This window comes from Trichechus manatus, unplaced genomic scaffold (genome assembly GCF_000243295.1).
Source record: "Trichechus manatus latirostris isolate Lorelei unplaced genomic scaffold, TriManLat1.0 scaffold00028, whole genome shotgun sequence".
NCBI classification, from domain to species: Eukaryota; Metazoa; Chordata; class Mammalia; order Sirenia; family Trichechidae; genus Trichechus; species Trichechus manatus.
The window spans coordinates 6,192,797-6,214,289 of NW_004443964.1; the positions used below are offsets into that span (position 1 = coordinate 6,192,797).

At 54.5% G+C, this 21,493-nt stretch overlaps 1 protein-coding gene across 1 annotated transcript in view; it reads left to right on the forward strand.

Moving 5' to 3' along the window:
* The window catches only part of QRICH2 (glutamine rich 2), a 35,691-nt gene extending 16,314 nt beyond the window's left edge, over nucleotides 1-19,377 (forward strand). The window contains exons 6-23 of the mRNA XM_023729418.1: nucleotides 11-288; nucleotides 460-1,554; nucleotides 2,204-2,289; nucleotides 3,082-3,179; nucleotides 3,713-3,827; nucleotides 7,942-8,196; nucleotides 8,984-9,106; nucleotides 9,230-9,304; nucleotides 11,809-11,973; nucleotides 12,112-12,233; nucleotides 12,847-12,912; nucleotides 13,278-13,379; nucleotides 14,358-14,558; nucleotides 15,356-15,503; nucleotides 15,903-15,990; nucleotides 16,792-16,934; nucleotides 19,028-19,150; nucleotides 19,234-19,377. Coding sequence (XP_023585186.1) covers nucleotides 11-288; nucleotides 460-1,554; nucleotides 2,204-2,289; nucleotides 3,082-3,179; nucleotides 3,713-3,827; nucleotides 7,942-8,196; nucleotides 8,984-9,106; nucleotides 9,230-9,304; nucleotides 11,809-11,973; nucleotides 12,112-12,233; nucleotides 12,847-12,912; nucleotides 13,278-13,379; nucleotides 14,358-14,558; nucleotides 15,356-15,503; nucleotides 15,903-15,990; nucleotides 16,792-16,934; nucleotides 19,028-19,150; nucleotides 19,234-19,377 — 3,427 coding nt within the window. The remainder of the gene's footprint in view (nucleotides 1-10; nucleotides 289-459; nucleotides 1,555-2,203; nucleotides 2,290-3,081; nucleotides 3,180-3,712; nucleotides 3,828-7,941; nucleotides 8,197-8,983; nucleotides 9,107-9,229; nucleotides 9,305-11,808; nucleotides 11,974-12,111; nucleotides 12,234-12,846; nucleotides 12,913-13,277; nucleotides 13,380-14,357; nucleotides 14,559-15,355; nucleotides 15,504-15,902; nucleotides 15,991-16,791; nucleotides 16,935-19,027; nucleotides 19,151-19,233) is intronic.
* Nucleotides 19,378-21,493: the final 2,116 nt, after the last annotated feature.

The following is a 21,493-nucleotide window of genomic DNA, read 5'->3' on the forward strand; positions in this document are numbered from 1 at the left end:
CTGGGGCAGTCCAGCGTGGCTTGGTGCAGCCTGGGGCAGTCCAGCGTGGCTTGGTGCAGCCTGGGGCAGTCCAGCGTGGCTTGGTGCAGGCTGGGGCAGACCAGCGTGGCTTGGTGCAGGCTGGGGCAGACCAGCGTGGCTTGGTGCAGGCTGGTGCAGACCAGCGTGGCTTGGTGCAGGCTGGTGCAGATCAGCGTGGCTTGATCCAACCTGGTGCAGACCAGCATGGTTTGGGGCAGCCTGGTGTAGATCAGCGTGGTATGGTTCAACCTGGTGCATATCCACCTAGTTTAGGGCAACCTGCTACAGATCAGCATGGTTTGGTCCAACCTGGTGCAGACCAGCATGGCTTGGTGCAACCTGGTGCATATCCACCTACTTTCGCACAACCTGGTGCATATCCACCTACTTTCGCACAACCGGGTGCATATCCACCTACTTTGGGGCAACCTGGTGCAGATCAGCATGGTTTGGTTCAGCCTGGTGCAGATCAGCACGGGTTGGCACAACCTGGAGTAGATCAGCTTGGTTTGGTGCAACCTGGAATGGATCAGCATGGTTTGGTGCAGCCGGGAGCAGACCAGCGTGGCTTGGTCCAGCCTGGCGCAGGCCAGCGTGGCTTGGTCCAGCCTGGCGCAGGCCAGCGTGCCTTGGTCCAGCCTGGCGCAGGCCAGCGTGCCTTGGTCCAGCCTGGCGCAGGCCAGCGTGCCTTGGTCCAGCCTGGTGTATATCCACATGGTTTGGCACAACCTGGTGCCTATCCGCCTGGTTCAGTGCAACCTGGTGCCTATCCACTTGGTTTGGTCCGACCTGGTGCCTATCCACGTGGACTGGTGCAACCTGGTGCACATCCAAGTGGTTTGCTGGAGCCTGGAGCAGATCAGCGTGGTTTGGCACCCCATGGACTTTATCAGCAAGGCTTGTCACCACTAGGCACAGAGCTTCGTGACTTTTCACCATTACAAGTAGCTTCTCCAAGTTTGATATCATCACGCACATATCAGCAAGGTATGGTACCTCCTGGCAGAAATCAGTATGGCCAGGTATCACCACTCTTAGCTCATCCAGGTTTGATATCACCAGGTATAGACCAAGAGGGTTTGGTACCACCCTCAGATCAACAGCATTTGGTATTACCTGGCCCAGATCAGAGAGGTCATGAGTACCCTGGCCCAATGTATCCTGGCTATGGTGGTCCAGGGTACCCAGGCGTAGATCAGCATGGTCAGATAGGTTTGTATCGAGATCAAATAGATGCCCAACCTGGGATTCCTGCCCAGATTGGCCCGGGCAAGGACACCACCTTCGTCAGGAGGACAGACTCTCCTGGCGTTCTCTACGAAAGCTCATCAGAAAATGTTGAAGACTCTAGTGAGCGACACGATTCCCTGGAAAAATTGGCTCCAAGCTTCCCCATGGCAGTGGAGACATTTCGTCTGATGGGAGAGCTCACTGGCCTCTATGTGGAGCTAAAGGAGCATATAAATGATTTGGAAGAGGAGCGAGCTGGCCAAACGGATTTGGAGAAGATACAGTACATGATTGCACTGATGGGTGGGTACCACTTGTACATGGAGGGGAGACCACTGTCTTAGTCCTAAGCTGATTGCATCCTTTCCTCCTGCTGGCCTCCACTCCTGGCTGCTGGCCTTCTTCCTGAGTCCCGGAAGACAGCATGTCCTTTCTTAGTCATTCTGGGTGGTCCTATAGCTTTCAGGGTCCAAATGCATAGGTGGGAAAAGGAGGCAGTGAAACCAGCAGGATTGAAGCAGCCTCAGGAAAGGAATGAAGCAGGTTCTTCTGTCCTTGGTGGGCCTTCTGGGTGGTAGCTGGGGAAAGTGCTGGGAAAGGGACTGCAATAGCAGCGGGGGAGGGGGAAGGGACTGTTGAATTAAGCCAAACCTTGGCCTATTCACAATTCCTGGCCCAGAAAATAATAAAGGTTTTAGAAGTAGGTGGAAATGGTGGGCCAGAGGTCCCAAAGCCTTTTAGGACATCAAGCATTAGGTGGAATTTTTATGGGCTAAGGACAGTCCTTTCCCCCTTCTTCTCATCCCCTTGCCCCTAATCACCAGGACAAGCAGAATCAGTGATATGTCCTGTTTTTCTCTGGGGTACTTTCATTGTTGTTGGGCTGGAAGTGGGGATTGGGAAGCCACTGGAAATCTAACCCCTCTGACTGTAAGGCTTCCATTTTCCATAGTCAAAAAGAGCCTACCCCCTGACCTGCAGGAACAGATGAAGAGCTTAAAGACCTTGACCAAAGAAGTTCGGCAGGAAAAAGCAAAAGTAAGTAAGGGAGAGTCAGCCTGCTTTGCCCTTTAGTGCTTAATAGTACCATGGTTCACTTGTGTTTCCCAAACATCATTGTCTCACTGGATCTTTAGTCTCGTCAGGTAGAAAATGCACCTTGAGTATCATCATGTGCATTTCCTGAATCTACAATCTGATGCTCAGTGTGGTTATGAGTCAGCTGAGCCAAATAATGAGGACTTGGCTCCTTTTGGAGCCCTGGTGGCTTAGTGATTAAGAGCTCGTCTGCTAACAAAAAAGGTTGGCAATTCGAATCCACCACGTTTTTTGGGTTTTGTCTCCTTTTATTACATGGTTCCATTTCCAACAAAAACTCACTGCATTTGGAGCAGCCTTGGAACCGAGCTTGTGGGGCCTTGTTTTTCTGGGGCCAGATGCTACGGCTAGCGGCTGCTAGATTTTCAGCCATTCTTTTAATGCCAACTGTTTACATCCATGGGTGCTTAAAAGAGGCGGATGGATGGATAGATGTGTGGATAAATGGGAGGGAGGGAGGGAAGGAGGGAGGGAGGGAAGGAGGGAGAGAGGAAGGAAGAGTGAATGGGTAGATGGATGAAAAGATAGGTGGTTGGGTGGATAAGTGGGTAGATGGGTGGACAGGCGGGTGGATGGATGGATGGAGGAATGTCAGGAGGAGAACTTGGCTTTTGTCACAGAAGACTGGATTACAATTAGGAAATGGGTGAGGGACTTGCTTGGGCTACAGGGGCACATTCAGAAAGTGGAGAACTCAGGCCTGCCTTTTCTTCCTTTCCATTGGGTTTGTAGCTGGACAGGCTGCAAAAGATCCTGGAGGGTGAAGAGGTGCAAGAAACAGGGAAAGAAGTGAAAGCTGGCCAGCTGAGCTTGCAGCTGGGCGTTCTCAGGTAAAATCCCCGTCAAGTGCAGCTGAATCCTGCCATCACGTTTCCTCAGCCATGGAAGTGATAGCAGCCTTTGGTTCACTCATGTCCCTGAACTGACCACTTCCTTTGACCTGAAAGGTATCTGCTCTTCAGGTTGCCCATATCAAGCCCAAGAAGCTTATGGAGGTTTCCCAGGTTCCTAAAACCTAACTTCAGGGATCCCTAGACCAGCTTTAGGCTTCCTAGCCCAGCACCAGGGCGTCCCAGCCCAGCGCCAGGGCTCCCTAGAAAGATGAAAAGCTCCTTAGCCTCTGTCTCAGTTGGAGGAGAGTACTTTCTAGAGACTTTCAGAGCCCAGTCCCACCCCCTAGAGACTTCTCAGGGCACCCACCTCCAGGACAGAGCAGAGCCTTGGACACCCTAGACGCAGACTGCTAAGGGTGATGGGAGGGCCCTCATCTGCATCCTCCTCCATCCCTGATGGCCAGACCCAACCCTGGTGGCTCGTGTCTCTGGGCTGGCGGCGAGGCCAGGCAGTCTTTTGTGTTCCCCAGAGTCACCGTGGCTGACATTGAGAAGGAGCTGGCCGAGTTGAGGGAGAGCCAAGAGCGGGGCAAGGTCAGCATGGAACACTCAGTCTCCGAGGCCTCCCTTTACCTGCAGGATCAGGTGAGGACTGCCCATTCTTCCACCTCAGGGACCAGGGCCGTCCTTAGGGCTGGCAGGGGACAGTGGGGGCAACCCTGCCTCCCACCACTCATCAGTGACCAGACCCCTCGCTTCCATCTGGGGGCAAGGGGTGACTATGTCTAGGATCCGGTCCACTCCTGATCCAAAGTCAGCTCTGAGACCACAGGTGCATGGGCAAGTGTGTCCCTTCTGGCAAGCCACTCACCTGCCATTAAATCTTTGATATATATGTATATTCAATTGAAATATAATTCAGTAACTAAATTCACCCCTTTAAAGTGAACAAGGGGGTTTTTAGTAGATTCACAAAGTTGTACAGTTATCACCACTATCTAATTCCAGAACATTTTCATCACCCCAAAAAGTGACCCCGTACCCATTACAGTCACTCCTCCTTCCCCCACCCCCCAGCCCCTGGCAACCATTCATCTACTTTCTCTCTATGGATTTGCCACATCTGGACGTTTCATATCAATGGACTCATACAATATGCAGTATTGTCTTTAGCACCTGGCTTCCCTTAGCAGGTTTTTGAGGGTCATCCACATTTAGCATGTCTCAGCACTTGAGTCAGGTTTGTGGCTAAATAACATGCCCTTGTGTGGCCATACCACGTTTTGTGTATCCATGCATCTGCTGATGGACATTTGGGTTGTTTGCCTTTTTGGTGATTGTGAATAATGGGGCTGTGAACGTCCGTAAGTTATCTGTGCACTTCTGCTTTCATTTCTCTTGTATAAAACCTAGGAATGGAATTGCGGGTCATACGGTAATAACTGTTTAACCATCTGAGGAACTGCCAGACTGTTTTCCAAAGGTTGCATCATTTTACATTCCTACCAATAGCGTGGAAACCCTGGTGGTGTAATGGTTAAGAGCTACGGCTACTAACCAAAAGGTTGGCAGTTCAAATCCACCAGGTGCTCCTTGGAAACTCTACGGGGCTCTGTCCTGTATGGTTGCTATCAGCTGAAATTGACTCAAGGGCAATGGGTTTTGGTTACCAGCAGTGTTTGAGGGTTCCAATTTCTCCACATCCTCACCAACACTTGTTATTATCTGTCTTTTTAATTATAGCCTGCTTAGTGGGGGTGTGGTGGTATTTCCTTGTGGTTTTTATTTGTGCTTCTCTAATGGGACTTAGAAGCCCTGGTGGCGCAGCGGTTAAGAGCTTGGCTGCTGTCTTAGTCATCTAGTGCTGCTATAACAGAAATACCACAAGTGGATGGCTTTAACAAACAGACATTTATTCTTTCACAGTCTAGGAGGCTAGAAGTCCAAATTCAGGGCATCAGCTCCAGGGGAAGGCTTTCTGTCTCTGCCAGCTCTGGAGGAAGGGCCTTGTCATCAGTCTTCCCCAGTCAAGGAGCTTCTTAGTGCAGGAATACAGGGGTCCAAAGGACATGCTATTCTTCTGGCTCTTGTTTCTTGGTGGTATAAGGTCCCCAGTCTCTCAGCTCACTTCTGTCTCTTATATCTCAAAAGAGTGATTGAAAACACAATCTAATCTTGTAGACTGGGTCCTGACTCATTAACATAACTGTTTCTAATCCTGCCTTATTAACATTATAAAGGTAGGATTTACAACACACAGGAAAATCACATCAGACGACAAAACGGTGGATGATCACACAATACTGGGACTCATGGGCTAGCCAAGTTGACAGATATTTTTGCGGGACACAGTTCAATCCATGACAGCTGCTAACCAAAAGGTCGGCAGTTCGAATCCAACAGCCATTCCTTGGAAACCCTATGGAGCAGTTCTACTCTGTCATATAGGGTCACCATCAATCAGAATCAACAGCAATGGGGCAATGGGAATGGGGCATTCATTGGTGGTTCAGTGGTAGAATTCTTGCCTTCCATGTGGGAGATCTGGGTTTGATTCCCAGCCATTTCTGTAGAAATGTCTGCTCAAATCCTTTGCTCATTTTTAAATTGGGTTATTTGTCTTTTGTTGTTGAGTTTTAAGAATTCTTTACATATGCTGAACACTAGACCTGATACATGATTTGCAAATATTTTCTCCCGTTCTGCATGTTGTCTTTTCACTTTCTTGATGGCATCTGCCATTAAACCTTGAATGAGGCTATTCTTGCTGTCATGGATTGAATTATGTCCCCCCAAAAATGTGTGTATCGATTTGGCTGGGCCATGATTCCCAGAATTGTGTGGTTGGCCTCCATTTTGGGGTTGTAATTTTATGTTAAAGAGGATTAGGGTGGGATTGTAACACCACCCTTACCCAGGTCACATCCCTGATCCAATGTAAAGGGAGTTTCCCTAGGGTGTGGCCTGTACCACCTTTTACCTTGCAAGATATAAAAGGAAAGGGAAGCAAGCAGAGAAGGGGGACATCATACCACCGAGAAAGCAGTGCCGGGAGCAGAGCGTGTCCTTTCGACCTGAGCTTCCTGCACAGAGAAGGTCCTAGTCCAGAGGAAGACTGATGACAAGGAGGACCTTCCTCCAGAGCCAATAGAGAGAAAGCCTTCCCTGGAGTTGATGCCCTGAATTTGGACTTGAAGCCTACTAGACTGTGAGAAAATAAATTTCTCTTCGTTAAAGCCTTCCACTTTTGGTATTTCTGTTAGAGGAGCACTAGATGACTAAGACACTTGGTAACCCCAGAAGGAGTGTCTGAACCAGAAACAGCCCTCCGAGCACTCACAGAAGGTCTAGATAGGAAAATTCTCTGGGCCAAGGGGGTTCGCGAACCACTTTGTGCTACAGGCCACATTCTGAGTCCCCTCCCAAGTTTGCTGGAGCAGTGACATGTACTGTGTCATGACCCCAGGCCCTGATTACCCAGTGCTGGACTTGAGGGGCAGCAGATAATGTGTGCAAGAGCCACCTGTTGCTCCAAAGAACGTGTCTGCACTTAGCAGCCTCCAGGGGGTGTCCTACATTTCTCTGCGCACACTCCTGCCTCCTCATGCTGTTTCTCTTCCTGGAACATCCTTCCAACCCTTATTTCTCTACTGCTACTTATTCTTCAAGAGTTCACTCAAATATCTAGCTTTCTAGGAAGTCTCTTCCTCTCTTCTAGAAAGAATTCATTCATTCCTTTGTATCCTGGGGCCCTGTGACTTGCTAGCCACTGTGTAGACCCTTCCGGTTGCAAGCAACAAAGCCCCAGTGAACTCAGGGCACAGGGAGAGGCGCTGGGAGTGTGTACGCGTGTAGGGCACTGGGAGAATGGGACTTCCAGGCCACAGGAGGCAGCTCTGGGGGCGGGCCACTCCCTGCTGTCCTTCTCTGTCTGTTTTTGCCTGTGTCTGTGCCTCTGTCCCTGTCCTGGTCCATCCCTCTCACTCTTCCTGTGTCATTCTTCCATTCTGCTCGCAGTCAACTTTCTTACTCCTCAGACATGGTCCAAGACGGCTGCCCGAGCCCCTGAAACATCTTTGCTGCTTCATCACCCACTGCCAGCTTAAGGTTCTCTCTGTGTCCAAGAGAGAGGGGCACGGGTTGACCCAGCATCTCTTTCTGAGCCGGCAACAAGTCACAAGGATTGGTTGCCTTTGAATCTTGTGTCCACCTAGGGACCCATCATTTGAGGTGACAAACTGGGATCAGGGAGAGCAGGAGGTGTGTGTGGAGGGGTTTATACCTGCACAGACAATGAGAGACCCCTGTAGTAGTCAGCACTTTTCACATTCGTTTATTGTTAATAATTTACGTGCTAGACTGGGACAGAGCGTGTGTGAGTCCACTCACCCTCTGTGTCCCCAGAGCCTGGAGAGGTGCTCTTGTGTTGTCAGGGTGCTCTGCATGGTATGGACTGACTGACAGACCGTCACCACTTTAGGACTCTGCTAGAGGAGATCTGGTCTCACGCCAGACCAATGGGCTGGCTGGAGAAGGTTCTGGAAACCTCCCTCCTTCAAGAGCTGTATTCAGCATTAATGCTACACTCCCTGAGGACTCTGTTCACTACCCAGTGGACACACATTGAGCACCAACTGTGTGCCATGCACTCGGCGAGCACTGAGGAAAAGGCAGCACGCACCATGCCGGTGGTGGGGCCTGGACAGAACGCGGCCGTGTCTTACCTCACTTCCCTGCCCTGACTTCTTCTCGCACCCAGCTGGACAAGCTCAGGACCATCATCGAGAGCATGCTGACCTCCTCTTCCACACTGCTGTCCATGAGCATGACCCCTTCCAAGGCCCCGGTAACCTTGGCACCTGGCCAGATTGACCCTGAGGCCACCTGCCCCGCCTGCAGCCTGGACGTGAGTCACCAGGTCAGCATGCTGGTGCAGCGCTACGAGCAGCTCCAGGACATGGTCAACAGCCTGGCTGCTTCCCGGCCCTCCAAGAAAGCCAAGCTCCAGAGCCAGGTAATGCTCCACCTTCCCTCCTGGGGCAGCAGACATGGCCCCCCGGGAAGAGCCGCTCTGAGGCCCACAGAGGAAGCGGCTGATAGAGCGCCCCAGCTAGGGGGAGTTTGGGCCTGAGAGTCAGTTTTCCATGTTGGAGCCCCTGGTCCATTCACAGTCACAACGAGGGCAGGCAGAGCTAGGTCTGAGGACAGGGGACTGTCAGGGATAGCCAAAACAGGCTGGCTAGGCACCGAGATGTGCCATTTGTGTGCTGTTGGGACACTGGTCCAGCACCAGGAGACATTGGCACTCCTGCACACCACTCTTCTGGAACCTTCCCAACTTCCTTCCAAAGGGTAGGCTGGCGAGAGGGAGGAGGGTGGTGGGGATAAGAGGGCCATGAGTCCTTGAGTCCTCCCTCTTGGACTCAAGAATTCAGAGTCAGCCCAGGAGAGGGGAGACAGGCTGTAACACACACCCCAACTCTTGGGAGTTGATTGCAGGACATCTCGAGTCACGTTTACTGATCACTCAGGTTCCTGGGACTCGAGGGGCGGGGAAGCAGAACTGAGCCAGGGCAGCAACCCACACCAGGGTCCAGGGTCCTGGGCGGACACAGGGAAAGACAGCACAGCTTTCTCCACTGTCAGCGGGAAATCGCAAAGGCCACTGACGAGAGCCAGAAGGGGGTCGAAAGTGAGCTCCTCTGTGGGTGGTGTTATACGGGTTGGCTCGTCACAAAGTGGGCATGGGGACGAGGTGGCCCAGCAGCCTCAGAGAGGCATACTCTGTCCCTCCTGCTCAGGATGAGGAGCTTCTGGGCCATGTGCAGAGCGCCATCCTGCAGGTGCAGGGCGACTGCGAGAAGCTCAACATCACCACCAGCAACCTCATTGAGGACCACCAGCAGAAGCAGAAGGACATCGACGTGAGGAGCTAGCCGGGGTGGGTGGGTAGGTGGGTGGGGGGCGAGGCCCGGCTCCACCCACCGCCTGCCGGCCCCCTGCCCATCCCTTCCTCTCTCTTTATTCTCCACTAACCCCACCCGCAGGTATTGTACCAGGGCCTAGAGAAGCTGGAGAAGGAGAAGGCCAACAGGGAGCACCTGGAGATGGAGATGGATGTGGTAAGCTCAGGCCCCCAAGGGCCGCCTGTGTCCCAGGACCATCTCACTGGGTATTCTTTTTTTGGGGGAGGGGTTAAATTGGGGTTGTGGCAGAGCCCTGGTGGTGCAGTGGTTAAGCGTTCAGCTGCTAACCAAAAAGGTTGGCAGTTTGAATCCACCAGCTGCTCCTTGGAAATCCTATGGGGCAGTTCTACTTTGTCCTATAGGGTCGCTATCCATCAGAATCGACTCGACGGCAACGGCTTTGGTTTTAGGTTTGTTTGTTTTTTTCCCTGTGGTAAACTACACATCACAAAAACAGTGGCTCTTTCAACCAAGCTTAAGTGTACAATTCAGTGACATCAAGGACATTCACCACGCTGTGCATCCATCACCACCATCCGCGTCCAAAAACAACTTCTTAACCCCAAAGAGAAACCCAGTACCCCTCAAACAGTAACTCCCCACTTGCCTCTCCCCTCAGCTCCTGGTTACCACTGATAAACCTGTGTCTCTGTGTATTTCCTATTCTAGATAGCTCATGTAAGTGGGATCATACCGTGTTTGTCCTTTTGAGCTTGATGGATTTCACTGAGCATAATGTTTTCAATAACAATTGTGAGGATGGCACAGGACCAGGCAGTGTTTTGTTCGGTTGTACATAGGGTCGCTATGAATCAGAACCATTTCGACAGCACCTAACAACAACAAACAGCAATGTTTTCAAGATTCATCCATCCAGTAGCGTGTATCAGAACTTCATTCCTTTTTATGGCTGCGTAATACTCCATTGTATGGATATACCACATTTTCTTTATCCATTCATCTATTGGTGGACATTTGGTTGTTTCCACCTTTTGGCCATTGAACGATGAACATTGCAGTGAACATTGGTGTGCAAGTACAGGCAGTTCCCAGGTTACGAACATCTGACTTATGTACAACCCATAGTTAAGAACCAACCCCTGTAAAGCCTATTATATTAAGAATTTGAGGTACATGCAATGATTCGTAATAACAAACGGGCGCCACTGTGCAACATGCACCGAAACATTATTATTATTATCACGTATTATTATGTTAAAGATGGTTTAGTGTATCTGGAAGTGTTTCTTTAATGTTTTTTATGCATAGAAAGGTACACTATATGCTATATATTAAGACAAACACTTGACTGACGTTGGATATGAACTGTACCGTTTCGACTTACGTACAAATTCAACTTAAAGACAGACTTAAGAATGGAACTTGTTCGTAGTCCGGGGACTACTTGTATTTGTTTGAACCTGTGCTTTCAAGTCTATTGGTTATATACCTAGGAGTGGAGTTGCCAGATCATATGGTAATTTTTAAGGAGCCCTGGTGGCACAACAGTGCTAAGTAAAAGGTTGGTGGTTTGAACTCACCCAGCAGCTCTGCGAGAGAAAGACTTGGCAATTTGCTTCATAAAGATTACAGGCTAAAAGGGGGAAAATGTAGAACAGAATTTAAAATTCTCACAGACTCCAGACTTTCTGGAGCTATCGAGGCTGGATGAAAACCTGAATCTATTTCCCTGAGATAATCTTTAAACCTTAAACCAAAAATGTCCCCTGAAGCCTACTTAAAATCAAACAATAGTTTAACTTAGCTAGTAAAGAATGTCTGCCTTGAGCATTGTGCTTTTTTAAGATCTATCTATAAGGAGCCCTGGTGGTGCAGTGTTAAGCACTCAGCTGCCAAACAAGAGTTTGGCAGTTCAAACCCATCAGCCTTTCCACATGAGAAAGATGTGGCAGTCTGCTTCCATAAAGAGTTACAGCCTTGGAAACCCCATGGGGCAGTTCTGCTCTGCCCGATAGGGTTGCTATGAGTTGGAATTGACTCAACGGCAATGGGTTATATGGGACCAAATTGATAACAGCTCGAAAAATTAGCTAGGAAACCTAGGGGGGCAGTGAGTTTACGTAAATAGGGGAGGAACAACTGAGAAAAGAAGGGTGAAACTGGTTGCACAACTCAGAGAATGTAATCAGTGTCACTGAATTGCACATGTAGAAACTATTGAATTGTTTGTTATATGTTCTGCTCTGTATATTCTCGACAACAACAAAAATAAAATAATTAAAAAAAAAACCTACAGTCTAGAAAACCCTATGGGGCAGTTCTACTCTGTCACATGGGGTCACTATGAGTTGAAAATCAACTCAATGGCTCCTAACAACAACCACCTAGGAATTTTATGTTTAATTTTTTTTAAGGAACCGCCAAACTGTTTTCAACAGTGGCTACACCATTTCACATTCCCACCAGCAATGCGCAAGACTCCAACTTGCCTGCTTCCTCGCCAACACTTATTTTCTGTTTTTCTGATAGTAGCCACCCGCGTGGGTGTGAAATGGCACCAGTTATTCTTTGGAGGGCGGGCGTCGGGGAACCTGGGCTCGAGGAGACCTGCTCAATGTCAGTGTCCGGGGTCCACCCCTGCGGGGCTGGGAACCTCCTGGCTCTGCTCCCATGGGGGCCTTCTCCTCTCTCCTGGGCAGAAAGCAGACAAGAGCGCCCTGGCAGGTAAAGTGAGCCGCATCCAGTTTGACGCCACCACGGAGCAGCTGAACCACATGGTGCAGGAGCTGGTGGCCAAGATGAGCGGGCAGGAGCAGGACTGGCAGAAGATGCTGGACACGCTCCTGCTGAAGATGGATAGCAAGGCAAGGGCAAGGGGGCTCCGCAGGGGGGCTCCCACCATACACCTGGCCAGAGAGAGCACCACCTCCTTCGGGGCCAGGTCCACCCACCTGCTTTCCTAGCCGACACTCACCTGCTCCCCTCCGCCTTCACCCCTGCAGCTGGACCGTCTGGAGCTGGACCCAGTGAAGCACATGCTGGAGGACCGCTGGAAATCCCTGCGGCAGCAGCTTAAAGAGCGTCCTCCGTTCTACCAAGCCGATGAGGCAGCTGCCATGCGGAGGTGAGGCCAGAGATGGCGGGGAGGCTGACGCTCCGTGGCGTGAGGACAGGTGGTGGGCTTGGGAGGTCCCCCAAATAAACACCTCCGGGGTTGGAGGGACAGAATTTCAGAGCTTGAAAAGGTCTAGCCCAGACCACTTCATATCACAGAGGAGAAAGGAGGCTAGATTCCTGCTGGGATGGGGTGGGAGGCATCAGGCTCTCTGGGAAGGGATATGCTATGCTGGGCCTTCAGATGGAGGGGGCCCAAGACCACCCGAGCTGAGCTGGCCCCTGGGAGCCCTGGCCTGTGGCAGGCTTGTGTCCAGGCCTTCCTGCTGGGGCCATCAGAAGGCCCGCAAGGCTCATAAGGCACCCTCAGGGACCCCTGGGAACCCTGCCAGCTTTGGGTCAGCAGGATGTGCCCGGAAGTGGGCATGTGGAGGTGGAGGAGCTGGTGAGATCCTGGGACCAGGCCCATACCTGCCAGGTGGCAGCACCTGGCACCCAGCACCCCTGGAGCTGAGCTCCTGGCCTGCCCAGCTGCACAGGGCCACGCCATCCCAGTTCTCTGTGTCTGCCATCCCGGGCCCTCCCGACAGACACTCACCTCATGTGCACCCCATTCCCAACAGGCAGCTCTTGGTGCATTTCCACTGCCTTTCGTGTGACCGCCCTTTGGAGACACCTGTGACTGGACAGTGAGTGCCACACTTGGCCGACTCCTGGCTCCCCTGTTGGGCCCAGCTGGTGGCCTTGATGGCAAGGGCAGCAGGCTCCATCTCCTCCATTCCCGCTCGCCCCACCTCTTCTCTCCCTTCTCTTTCTTCTGTGGGTCGGCTCCCGTGTGCCCAGCCTGCTTCCCACTGCTCTGCCTTCCCCGGCAGGCCCCTTCCGGGTGGCTCCATCTGGGAGGCTCCATCCCAGGCAGCTCCATCCCAGGCAGCTCCATCCTGGGTGGGTGGGGACGGTCCTTAGGCAGGTGGGGTGTGGGGAGTGGGCGGCGCATTTGGAGGCTCAGCAGATTTCTCACTGGGACCCACTGCCTCTCTCTGTCCCGGCCCAGGATCATCCCCGTGACACCAGTAGGCCCAGGCCTGCCCGGGCACCGGTCCATCCGGCCTTATACCGTCTTTGAACTGGAGCAGATCCGGCAGCAGAGCCGCAAGTATGGCCATGGAGGGAGTCCCAGCAGCTTTGGACGGGGAAGGTGGGGAGAGGCCCCTCCGAGGGCCTGCAGTGCTGGAGAGAAGTGTGGAGGCCTCCTCCTCCCGTGGGGCCACCTGGGGCTCGCCAGCACGTCCCAGGGATTGAGCAACGGGATGGAGAAGAAGGAAGAGCTCTTAATAACCTTCCTTTTCGGACCCCTTTGGGAGTTCTGGGAGGAGCCCTGGTGGCACAGTGGTTAAGCACTTGGCTGCTAACTGAAAGGTCAGCAGTTCAAACCCACCAGCCACTCCGCGGAAGAAAGATGCGGCAGTCTGCTTCTGAAAGATCACAGCCTTGGAAAGCATATGGGGCAGTTCTCTGTCTTATAGGGTTGCTGTGAGTTGGAATTGACTCGACAGCAACGGGTTTTGGGGAGTTAGGATGAGAGCTGCCGAGGGGGCAGCTGCCTTGGAGGGCTCTTCCTTCTACCTCCTTCAGCTGCCTCAGCAAACCTGGAACTGGAGGAGTGGGGGCAGGGGTCCCACGTCACCTAGCTGGAGGCACGGCTCAGTGAAGGGGGGTTGGGCAGTGGGCCCCAGCTATCCGCTGCCTCTCCACCTCTTCAGGATGGGATTCAGCCACAAGGGTGGTTGGCAGAGTGCGTTTTGGAGCCCCAGGGGCTCTGGGTATGGGGGACTTGGTGTGCAGTGACGGTGACAGGGAGAGGCGAGTGGCCGACTTCCAAGTCTTCCACCCTGGCTTCTTGGCTTGTCCACCCTTTACCACCTGTGGAAAACCCTTCCTGGCAAGTCTGGCTAAGGGGCCCTCAGCACGTGGGGCTGCTGTGGCCCCCCCAGGGGCCTGCCATAGGGGACCTGGAGCTGGCAGGAGGCGCCATGTCTGAGGGTGGGCTCTGGAAGGTGCAGCCCTGGCTAAGGTCTGGGTGGAGCCGTCTCCTGAGTCCTGGCCTCTCCCTCTCTTCTGCCCGCACCCACAGCCTAAAGCTGGGCAGTGCCTTCCCCCGGGGCGACCTGGGGCAGATGGAGCGGAGCGTGGGGCGCCTGCGCACCATGCACTCCAAGATGCTGAGGGACATCGAGAAGGTGCAGATCCACTTCGGCGGCTCCGTCAAGGCCAGCAGCCAGATGATCCGCGAGCTGCTGCAGGCCCAGTGCCTCAGCTCCCCCTGCTACAAGCGGTAGGGGGGCCGGAGTCCATGGTGGCGCAGAGAGCGCCGGGTGTGGTGCTGGGCTCTGCCCACACACGGCAGCATGGTGCCCACCCCACTGCGGAGGAGAGCCCTGACAGAGACAGGAAGTGAGATGCGTGTGTGAGGGAGTGTGAGTGTGAGAGAGCTGAGGGAGCATGAGTGTGAGTGTGAGAGAGCTCAGTGTGACAGTGTGTAAATGTGAGAGCTGAGGGAGAGTGTGTGTGTGAGTTGAGTGAGAGTGAGAGCTGAGTGTGAATTGAGTGTGAGTGTGTGTGAGTGTGAGAGTTGAATGTCAGTGTGAAATGTGAGAGAGTTGAGTGGGTGTGTGTGAGTGTGGGAGTGTGTGTGCGTGTGTCTAGGTCCCCTCCCACGGCCCAGGATAACAAAAAGAGGCGGAGGATGGAATGAGTGCTGTCTCCCGGGGGCGTCAGTTTGCTCTGTGTATGTGTGGGATGTCTGTTTAGCCTGGGAGTCTAGTGTGGGGGCCTGGGACCAGGCTGGGGGTGTAGAGGAGCATCTGAGGGGCAGCAGTGTGTGTGTGCGTGTGTATATTTGTGTGTGAGTGTGTGTGCATGTGTGTGTGTGTGTGAGTGTGTGTGTTCCTCAGCATGACCTGGCTTGGCCCCAGGTTGCTTTGCTCACTTGCCTGCCTGCTCCTACCCTAGCTCCCAGAGACCCCTGAAGAAAGCTACCGCACTTCCCTCTGGCCGTGCCCCCGTAGGTGTGTCCCAGGTCCCGTCCCTGGTGGCCTGCTCCAAGTGCCTGCACGGCTCTCTTCCTCACAGGGTGCCGGAAATGGCCGACTACACCTATGCGCCCGTGCCACGGCGCTGCGGAGGCAGCCACACCCTCACCTACCCCTACCGCCGCAGCCGCCTGCAGCACCTGTCACAGGGCCTGTACCCCACCGAGGAGGTCCAGATTGCCATGAAGGTCGGGGGCTGCCTGGGGGAGGGAGGGCCCTTGTCCCCAGAGAGTCTCAAGTCATGCAGGAAAAACCCACCAGAAGTCACCTCAACAGCCCCCTGCCTGGAGGCAGTTTCTTAAGCTGACCCAGTTAAAGCCTCAGGGTGTTATCCTGTGTTGGGAGAAGAACCTCAAACTGGCCCCTGCCCCACACGGCACAACCGCCTCCCATCACAGGCCCTCGGAACAAGGCTGCCTCCACTTCTGTTCCCCTTGCTGCTCTGCCCTGGAACCAGCCTAGGTCCCCAGGGGGTTCTGGCACTGTTTAGTGCCAGGAGCCAGGGGGGGACAGGGCTGGCAGCCCTGGCCTTGCAGAAGGCCCCCCTGGGACCTGCAGTGGTAATGGATGTGTGTCCATCTCCACAGCATGACGAGGTGGACATCTTGGGTCTGGATGGACACATTTACAAGGGACGGATGGATACAAGGCTGCCGGGCATCCTGTCCAAGAATGGTGAGTGTCCAAGGTAGCTCAGGTCCCACGGCGACCACCCATCTCTTAGTAGGCCAGGCACTTCTTCGGGCCACTGGACCTTGGGCTCCTTCCTTCTCTATTTCCCTGACTTTCAACATTCAAATCTCCAAAAGCCACCAGGTAAATGCTTGCAGGTGGAGGACAGCTATCCAGCCTCAGCCAATTAGCCGGCATGTCGTGGCCCCGTCTTTTCTTGTTGACCTTTCAGCTTCATGCTGTCCTGCCTCAGTCTTGTTCACAGTGTCGCCACACCAAGCCCTACCCCTTCTTCAGAACTCAGCAAGATGCCCTCTCCTGAGCCGGCACCATTCAGTGATCCCACATTCCCCTGAAGGCCCACCGCCAGTTACCCGTAGCTGAAGAGTGCTACATCTCACCCCCATCTTGTATTACAGCTGTGATGCAGCTTTCGAGTTGTCTTCCCTCCAGAGCTATAAACCTGGGATTCAAATTCACCCAGCACCCGGCACAGGGCTGATGTGTGTATATCCTCAGAGAATATCTGAGTGAGTGGGTGGGTGGGTGGCTGGATGGATGGATGTACACAGATGGTTGATGGATGAACAGACAAATGGATGGATGACTGGATGGGTGGATGGACAAGTGAATGAATGAAGTGCTCATAAAGGGCATATCCATGAATTCAGATAGAGAAGGGGCCCAGCTGAGGCTGGCCGTGACCAGCAGCCCTGCAGCCCTCTTGCCATCCCCACGAGTCCCCACAGAGCTCTCCTCTGGTGCTTCACAGCACTGACCCTTTCCTCCCACTGTCCCCGTCAGCCCCAGGGGTTGTAAAGCACAAGTCCAAGCAGTCCCGGCTCCACATTCAACGGCAGCAGTCCACGGGCAACAATGGCCAACTGCCCTCACGGCCTCAGAGTGCTCAGATGTTGGCAGGCAACAACAACTCAGGTAGCTTCCCTGTGGGTGGAGTGTCCTTCCAGGCAGCCTCGGCACTACCCCTGGGTCCCTCCTCCTTGCTCTGCCAGCCCGTTTCCTGCTCACGGCTGGTTTATACCTTTATTTCCTGGGGAGAGGACGGGCCAGGGAGCTGAGGGATGGGATGGAGGAGACAAGGGAGAAAACTCATAGGCACTAAGTGCCTGTGGTGTGCCAGGCTGTTGGGTAGATACTATTGCTGTCCCCATTTTACAGAAGGGAAAATAGGGGCAGAGTTGCAACCCAAGGCTCTGGCTCCAGGCCTGAGCCCTTCCCCTGCTCAGATGCACTGACTTTCCCAGGGCTAGTGCTCACGGGCTCTGTATGGTGGCTGGTGGGCATGGGGTCATGGCACAGCCCCCAAGAACTCCTCAGCCTGACCCTGTCCTGGCAGGGATACCCCTCCACCTCCAGGCCTGGACGACCCCCAGAGTCGCTGTTCTCACCGGGAACTAAATCATGCCTGGAAGCCGGGAAGCCTAAGGGCTCACAGGGTTCGGCCATACAGGGCCTGGGGACATTGTAGGACATGGGGGTCCAAAAGGGGCACTGTCCCTGAGCCAGCAGAATGGCTGTCTTACAGAAAAGAGTGACTCTGAGCAAGTCTCTCCCATCTCCAGGCTCAGTTTCCTCATCTGTCCACAAGGGGTCGCTAGATCAGTGCTTCTCAGAGTTAGGCCTTCATGAGACTCTACTGAAAGCCACTGACCTTCAGGTCCCCACCAACCAAAACCAAACACATGGCTGTGGAGTCAGTTTCCAAGGCTGTAAATCTTGACAGGAGCAGACTGCCGCATCTTTCTCTCACAGAGCGCTGGTGGCTTCAAACCACCAACGCTTTGGTTAGCAGTTAAGCTCTTTAACCACGGCACCACCAGGGCTCCTTCATGTACCTACCACACTTCACAAATGCTTTCAGGAGGCTCAAGGGTCCCCTGAAGTGCACACACAGCTCTCCCAGGTTCAGAGCCCTAGCTGCTGTCTAACCTGCCTCCCAGCTCCAGCATTCGGTGTCCGAGGCTGAGGGGTGGAGGTCGCAGGAAAAGAATAAATGATGGTGGAGGTCCCAGCTCCTCACCTTTATCGAGCGCTCCTCCCCAGTCAGGCACTGTTCAGGAGCTTTGCACATATGAACCAATTTTCAATCCTCACACCAATAAGGCGTTGGGGACCACTGTTAGCCCCATTTATAGTTGAGAAAACCAAGACACAGAAAGATGAAGGCACTTGCCCGAGGTCCCACAGCTAGGAAGTGGCAGAGCTGGGACTGGAAGCCAGGTTCTCTGGTCCCAGAACCAGCGCTGGTAACTGAGGCATGGCTGGGCCCCACGGGCAGCTTGAGTGGAGGGGACAGATGGTGGACAGTGGGCACAGGTCTGTGCCCCTGGCTCCCAGGACTCTATCTTCTTGGGGTACTTAGCTCCCTTCTCCCCAGCACTTCACTGCTCTAAAAAAAACAAAAACAAAACTGTTGCCATCAAGCCAGTTCCGACTCATAGTGACCCTATAGGACAGGGTAGAGCTGCCTCCTAGAGTTTCCAAGGAACGGGTGATGGATTCGAACTGCCAACCTTTTTGTTAGCAGCTAAGCCACGGCACTTAGAATGTTACGGAAGCAGGAGAGTGGGGGAGGGTAGTCTTAGCAAAATTGCTCTCTGTGTGAATGGAGTCCCTGGGTGGTGAAAATGGTTAATGCAGCTGCTGACTGAGGGGTGGAGGTTCAAGTCCACCTAGAAGCACCTCAGAAGAAAGGCCTGGAGATCTACTTCTGAAAAATCAGCCTTTGAAAATGCTGTGGAGCACAGTTCTACTCTGACACACACGGAGTCGCCATGAGTTACAGTCGACTCGACAGCAACTGTTTTTTTTTGTTTTTTTTAATCTGTTTGAATGTTGCCTTAATAGGTCCTGTATTTATGGAGAATGGTGGAAACATCACCAACGAGGCAGACTCTTGCCCCATAAGGGGGCTTGCTTATTTCTTTAATTCACAAAGATTATAAAAAGGCCTTCACTGTTCACTCAGGGGCCAGAAACCAGGCTTGCGCTGAGGCCCTGGGGCTGTTCCCCTTTCCAGCCTCATGGCCCAGCTTGGCCTGGCCAGCGGGGCTGCTCCCGGCTTCCCTGGGCCTTGGTCAAGCTGGGGTGGGCAGGAGGTGGGCAGCAGGTGGGCTACGGGGGCGTGGGGAGTGAGGCAGAAGTAACCTCAGTCCTTCCTGTCCTGCAGCCCCTTCACGTGAATGGAAAGAAAGACCTGTTTCCTCTGAGGGGCGCCTCTCCCAGTCGGACGTGGTGCACCCACCCAGCCCCGACATGGCAAACCTGCAGCCAGGCAGCCCCGTGGGGCTGGAGATGCACATGGGCATGCCTCCTCAGGAGGGGCTTCAGGAGCCCACCCGGGGGCCACGGTCCACCGCTGCTCACTGAGCGGAGCTGTCAATAAATGTTTAGGAAGACGCTGGGGTCTGGAGGCTGTGACGGCGATGGGGAGGAGGGAGAGAGGTGCCCACTGCTGGCCAGGAGCCCCCGGAGCACCTCCAGAGTTGCCCCAGGTCCAGGGAGCTGATCTCCTCTTGCAAGGTGGGTCTGCAGCAGCCTGAGAACGAGAGCCCCAGCCCGGGCAGATGGAGCCGTTCTCTGAGGGGGCTGGGCTCTGAGACGCCCAGGCCTGGCTCTGGGGACGGGTTTGGCCTGCGTGGGACCTGCCCTCCCACCGACCAGCTCCTTCCTGACCTTGCCTAGTCCAGGGTGTTGCTGCCTTCCCTGGCTCCGACGCTGCACTCCGGCCCAGGGGCGCTGGCCTGAGGGTGGCCCGCTCACGGGGGCACGCTGGGTAGGGTGGGACCTGTGGTGCCGTGCGCAAGCTGTACCTTGGCATGAAGGTGAGGGTGGCAGCTGCCTGCTGCCCTCCTACTGTTGGCTCAGGGCAGGTCCCAGTGCGTGGCACGGGGCCCGTGGGAGCAGTGCCACCAGCCAGAAGTGGAAGCCTTCAGCCACCTGGGAAGGGTGTTTGCTGTCCTCACTCTGCAAGGGGCGGCTCCAGAGACAGCCTGGCCTGAAGGCCACCCAGGGGCTGCTATGGCTTATGCCCCATTTCCCCCTTCCCCTCCACTCCCCAACGAAGACAGAGCCGAGGTGTGCAGGGGAGGGGGGGAAGTGGTGGGGGGGAAGGGGTGGGCTCAGTCCAGCTCAATGTACTCTCCACACTGGCTGCGCCCAGAACCTGCCCCCCAAAACCTGTGGACTAGAGGACTCACTTCATCCTTTGTGTTAAAGGTCGTGGAGGTGAGAGGGGACAGAGGGGCCCTGGTGGGGCTGAGCTAGGCAGGTGCAGCGTCTGCAAGGACAACCTCCCCACCCACCCACTGCTCAACCCCAACAGAGGAGCCCTGGGCGTGGAGGGTTCTCCAGCCCTCTTCAGCTAGATTCCGGGGTGCCCCAGTACGTGAGGGCTGCCCCTCACCCCGAGACCTATAAAACCCTAACATCATCAATGCAAGTTTATGCCCTCAGTTCTGTTCCCATGGCTCAGAGTGAAAGAAGTAGCCCGAATCAAAGGCGGGGCTCCCCCCACCCCCATCTCACCTGTGACGTGGGAAACTGAAGCTGGGGGCCAGAGGCTTGCTTCAGGGTGTGAGGAGAGGGGGCGGCGGAATCACACAGGAAAGAGAGAGTGGCAAGGGGTGTGGGTTGGCTGGGTGTACTGCGGGGGCACAGTGGGTGTTCCTGACGGGAGGGGCGCACATTCTTTCCCCTGATCTACTGGATCCAGGCAATCTTCAGGCAGCGCCTCCGCTTGGGGCGATGGGGCGGCACAGCATGAACACGCCCACTCCCGCACCCTTTTCCCTGCGAGGCAGGGCCAGGGCCACCCTCCTCCGTGCCAGCCCCGGCTCCATTTCTGTTGCGCAGGCACCACCCCTGCCTGTGAAATGTCAGAAGGTCAGCCGGCTCAGTTTCCCTGTTCTCAAGTCCAAATTCACTCGCTTGGCAGGGAGACGGGCCAACCCTCCTCACCCAGGCCTTCCCCTACGCCCACAAAAGGGCAAGGACCAACATCTCCAGCAGCCCAGGCCAACCCCCACCCCCAATTCCCGCACCCAGGCACGCCACTGCACCCTCACCCAAGGCCCAGCATGACCACCCACGGGTCTGGCCCCCCAGGCCTCCCCACTGGGAGCTGCCGGGGCTCCCCCTCCCCGCAGGGGAAAGCACAGGTGGAGGGTGACGGCCATGGTGGGAGGACCCTGAGGGTTTCCAGCAGGCCTCAGCTCGGGAAACAAAACTGAAAGGCCGAACTCAGCTTCAGAAGACACAGATGGGTCTCACTCAGAAGGAAGGCAAGGGCAGGTGGGCCGAACGTTCTGCTCCGCTAGAGGAGGGGTTGCCCCAGAAACAAGCTTGAGAAGGTCTGAGAAGACACACCCAGAGCTGGGAGGCTGGCTTGGCTAGGCCCTTCTCAAGTTTCACTTCACTTTGGGCCAGAACCTGCTGGGCCCCCACCCCCATCTGTGTCTCTCTCAAGCCCGGGAGAGGGTGATGG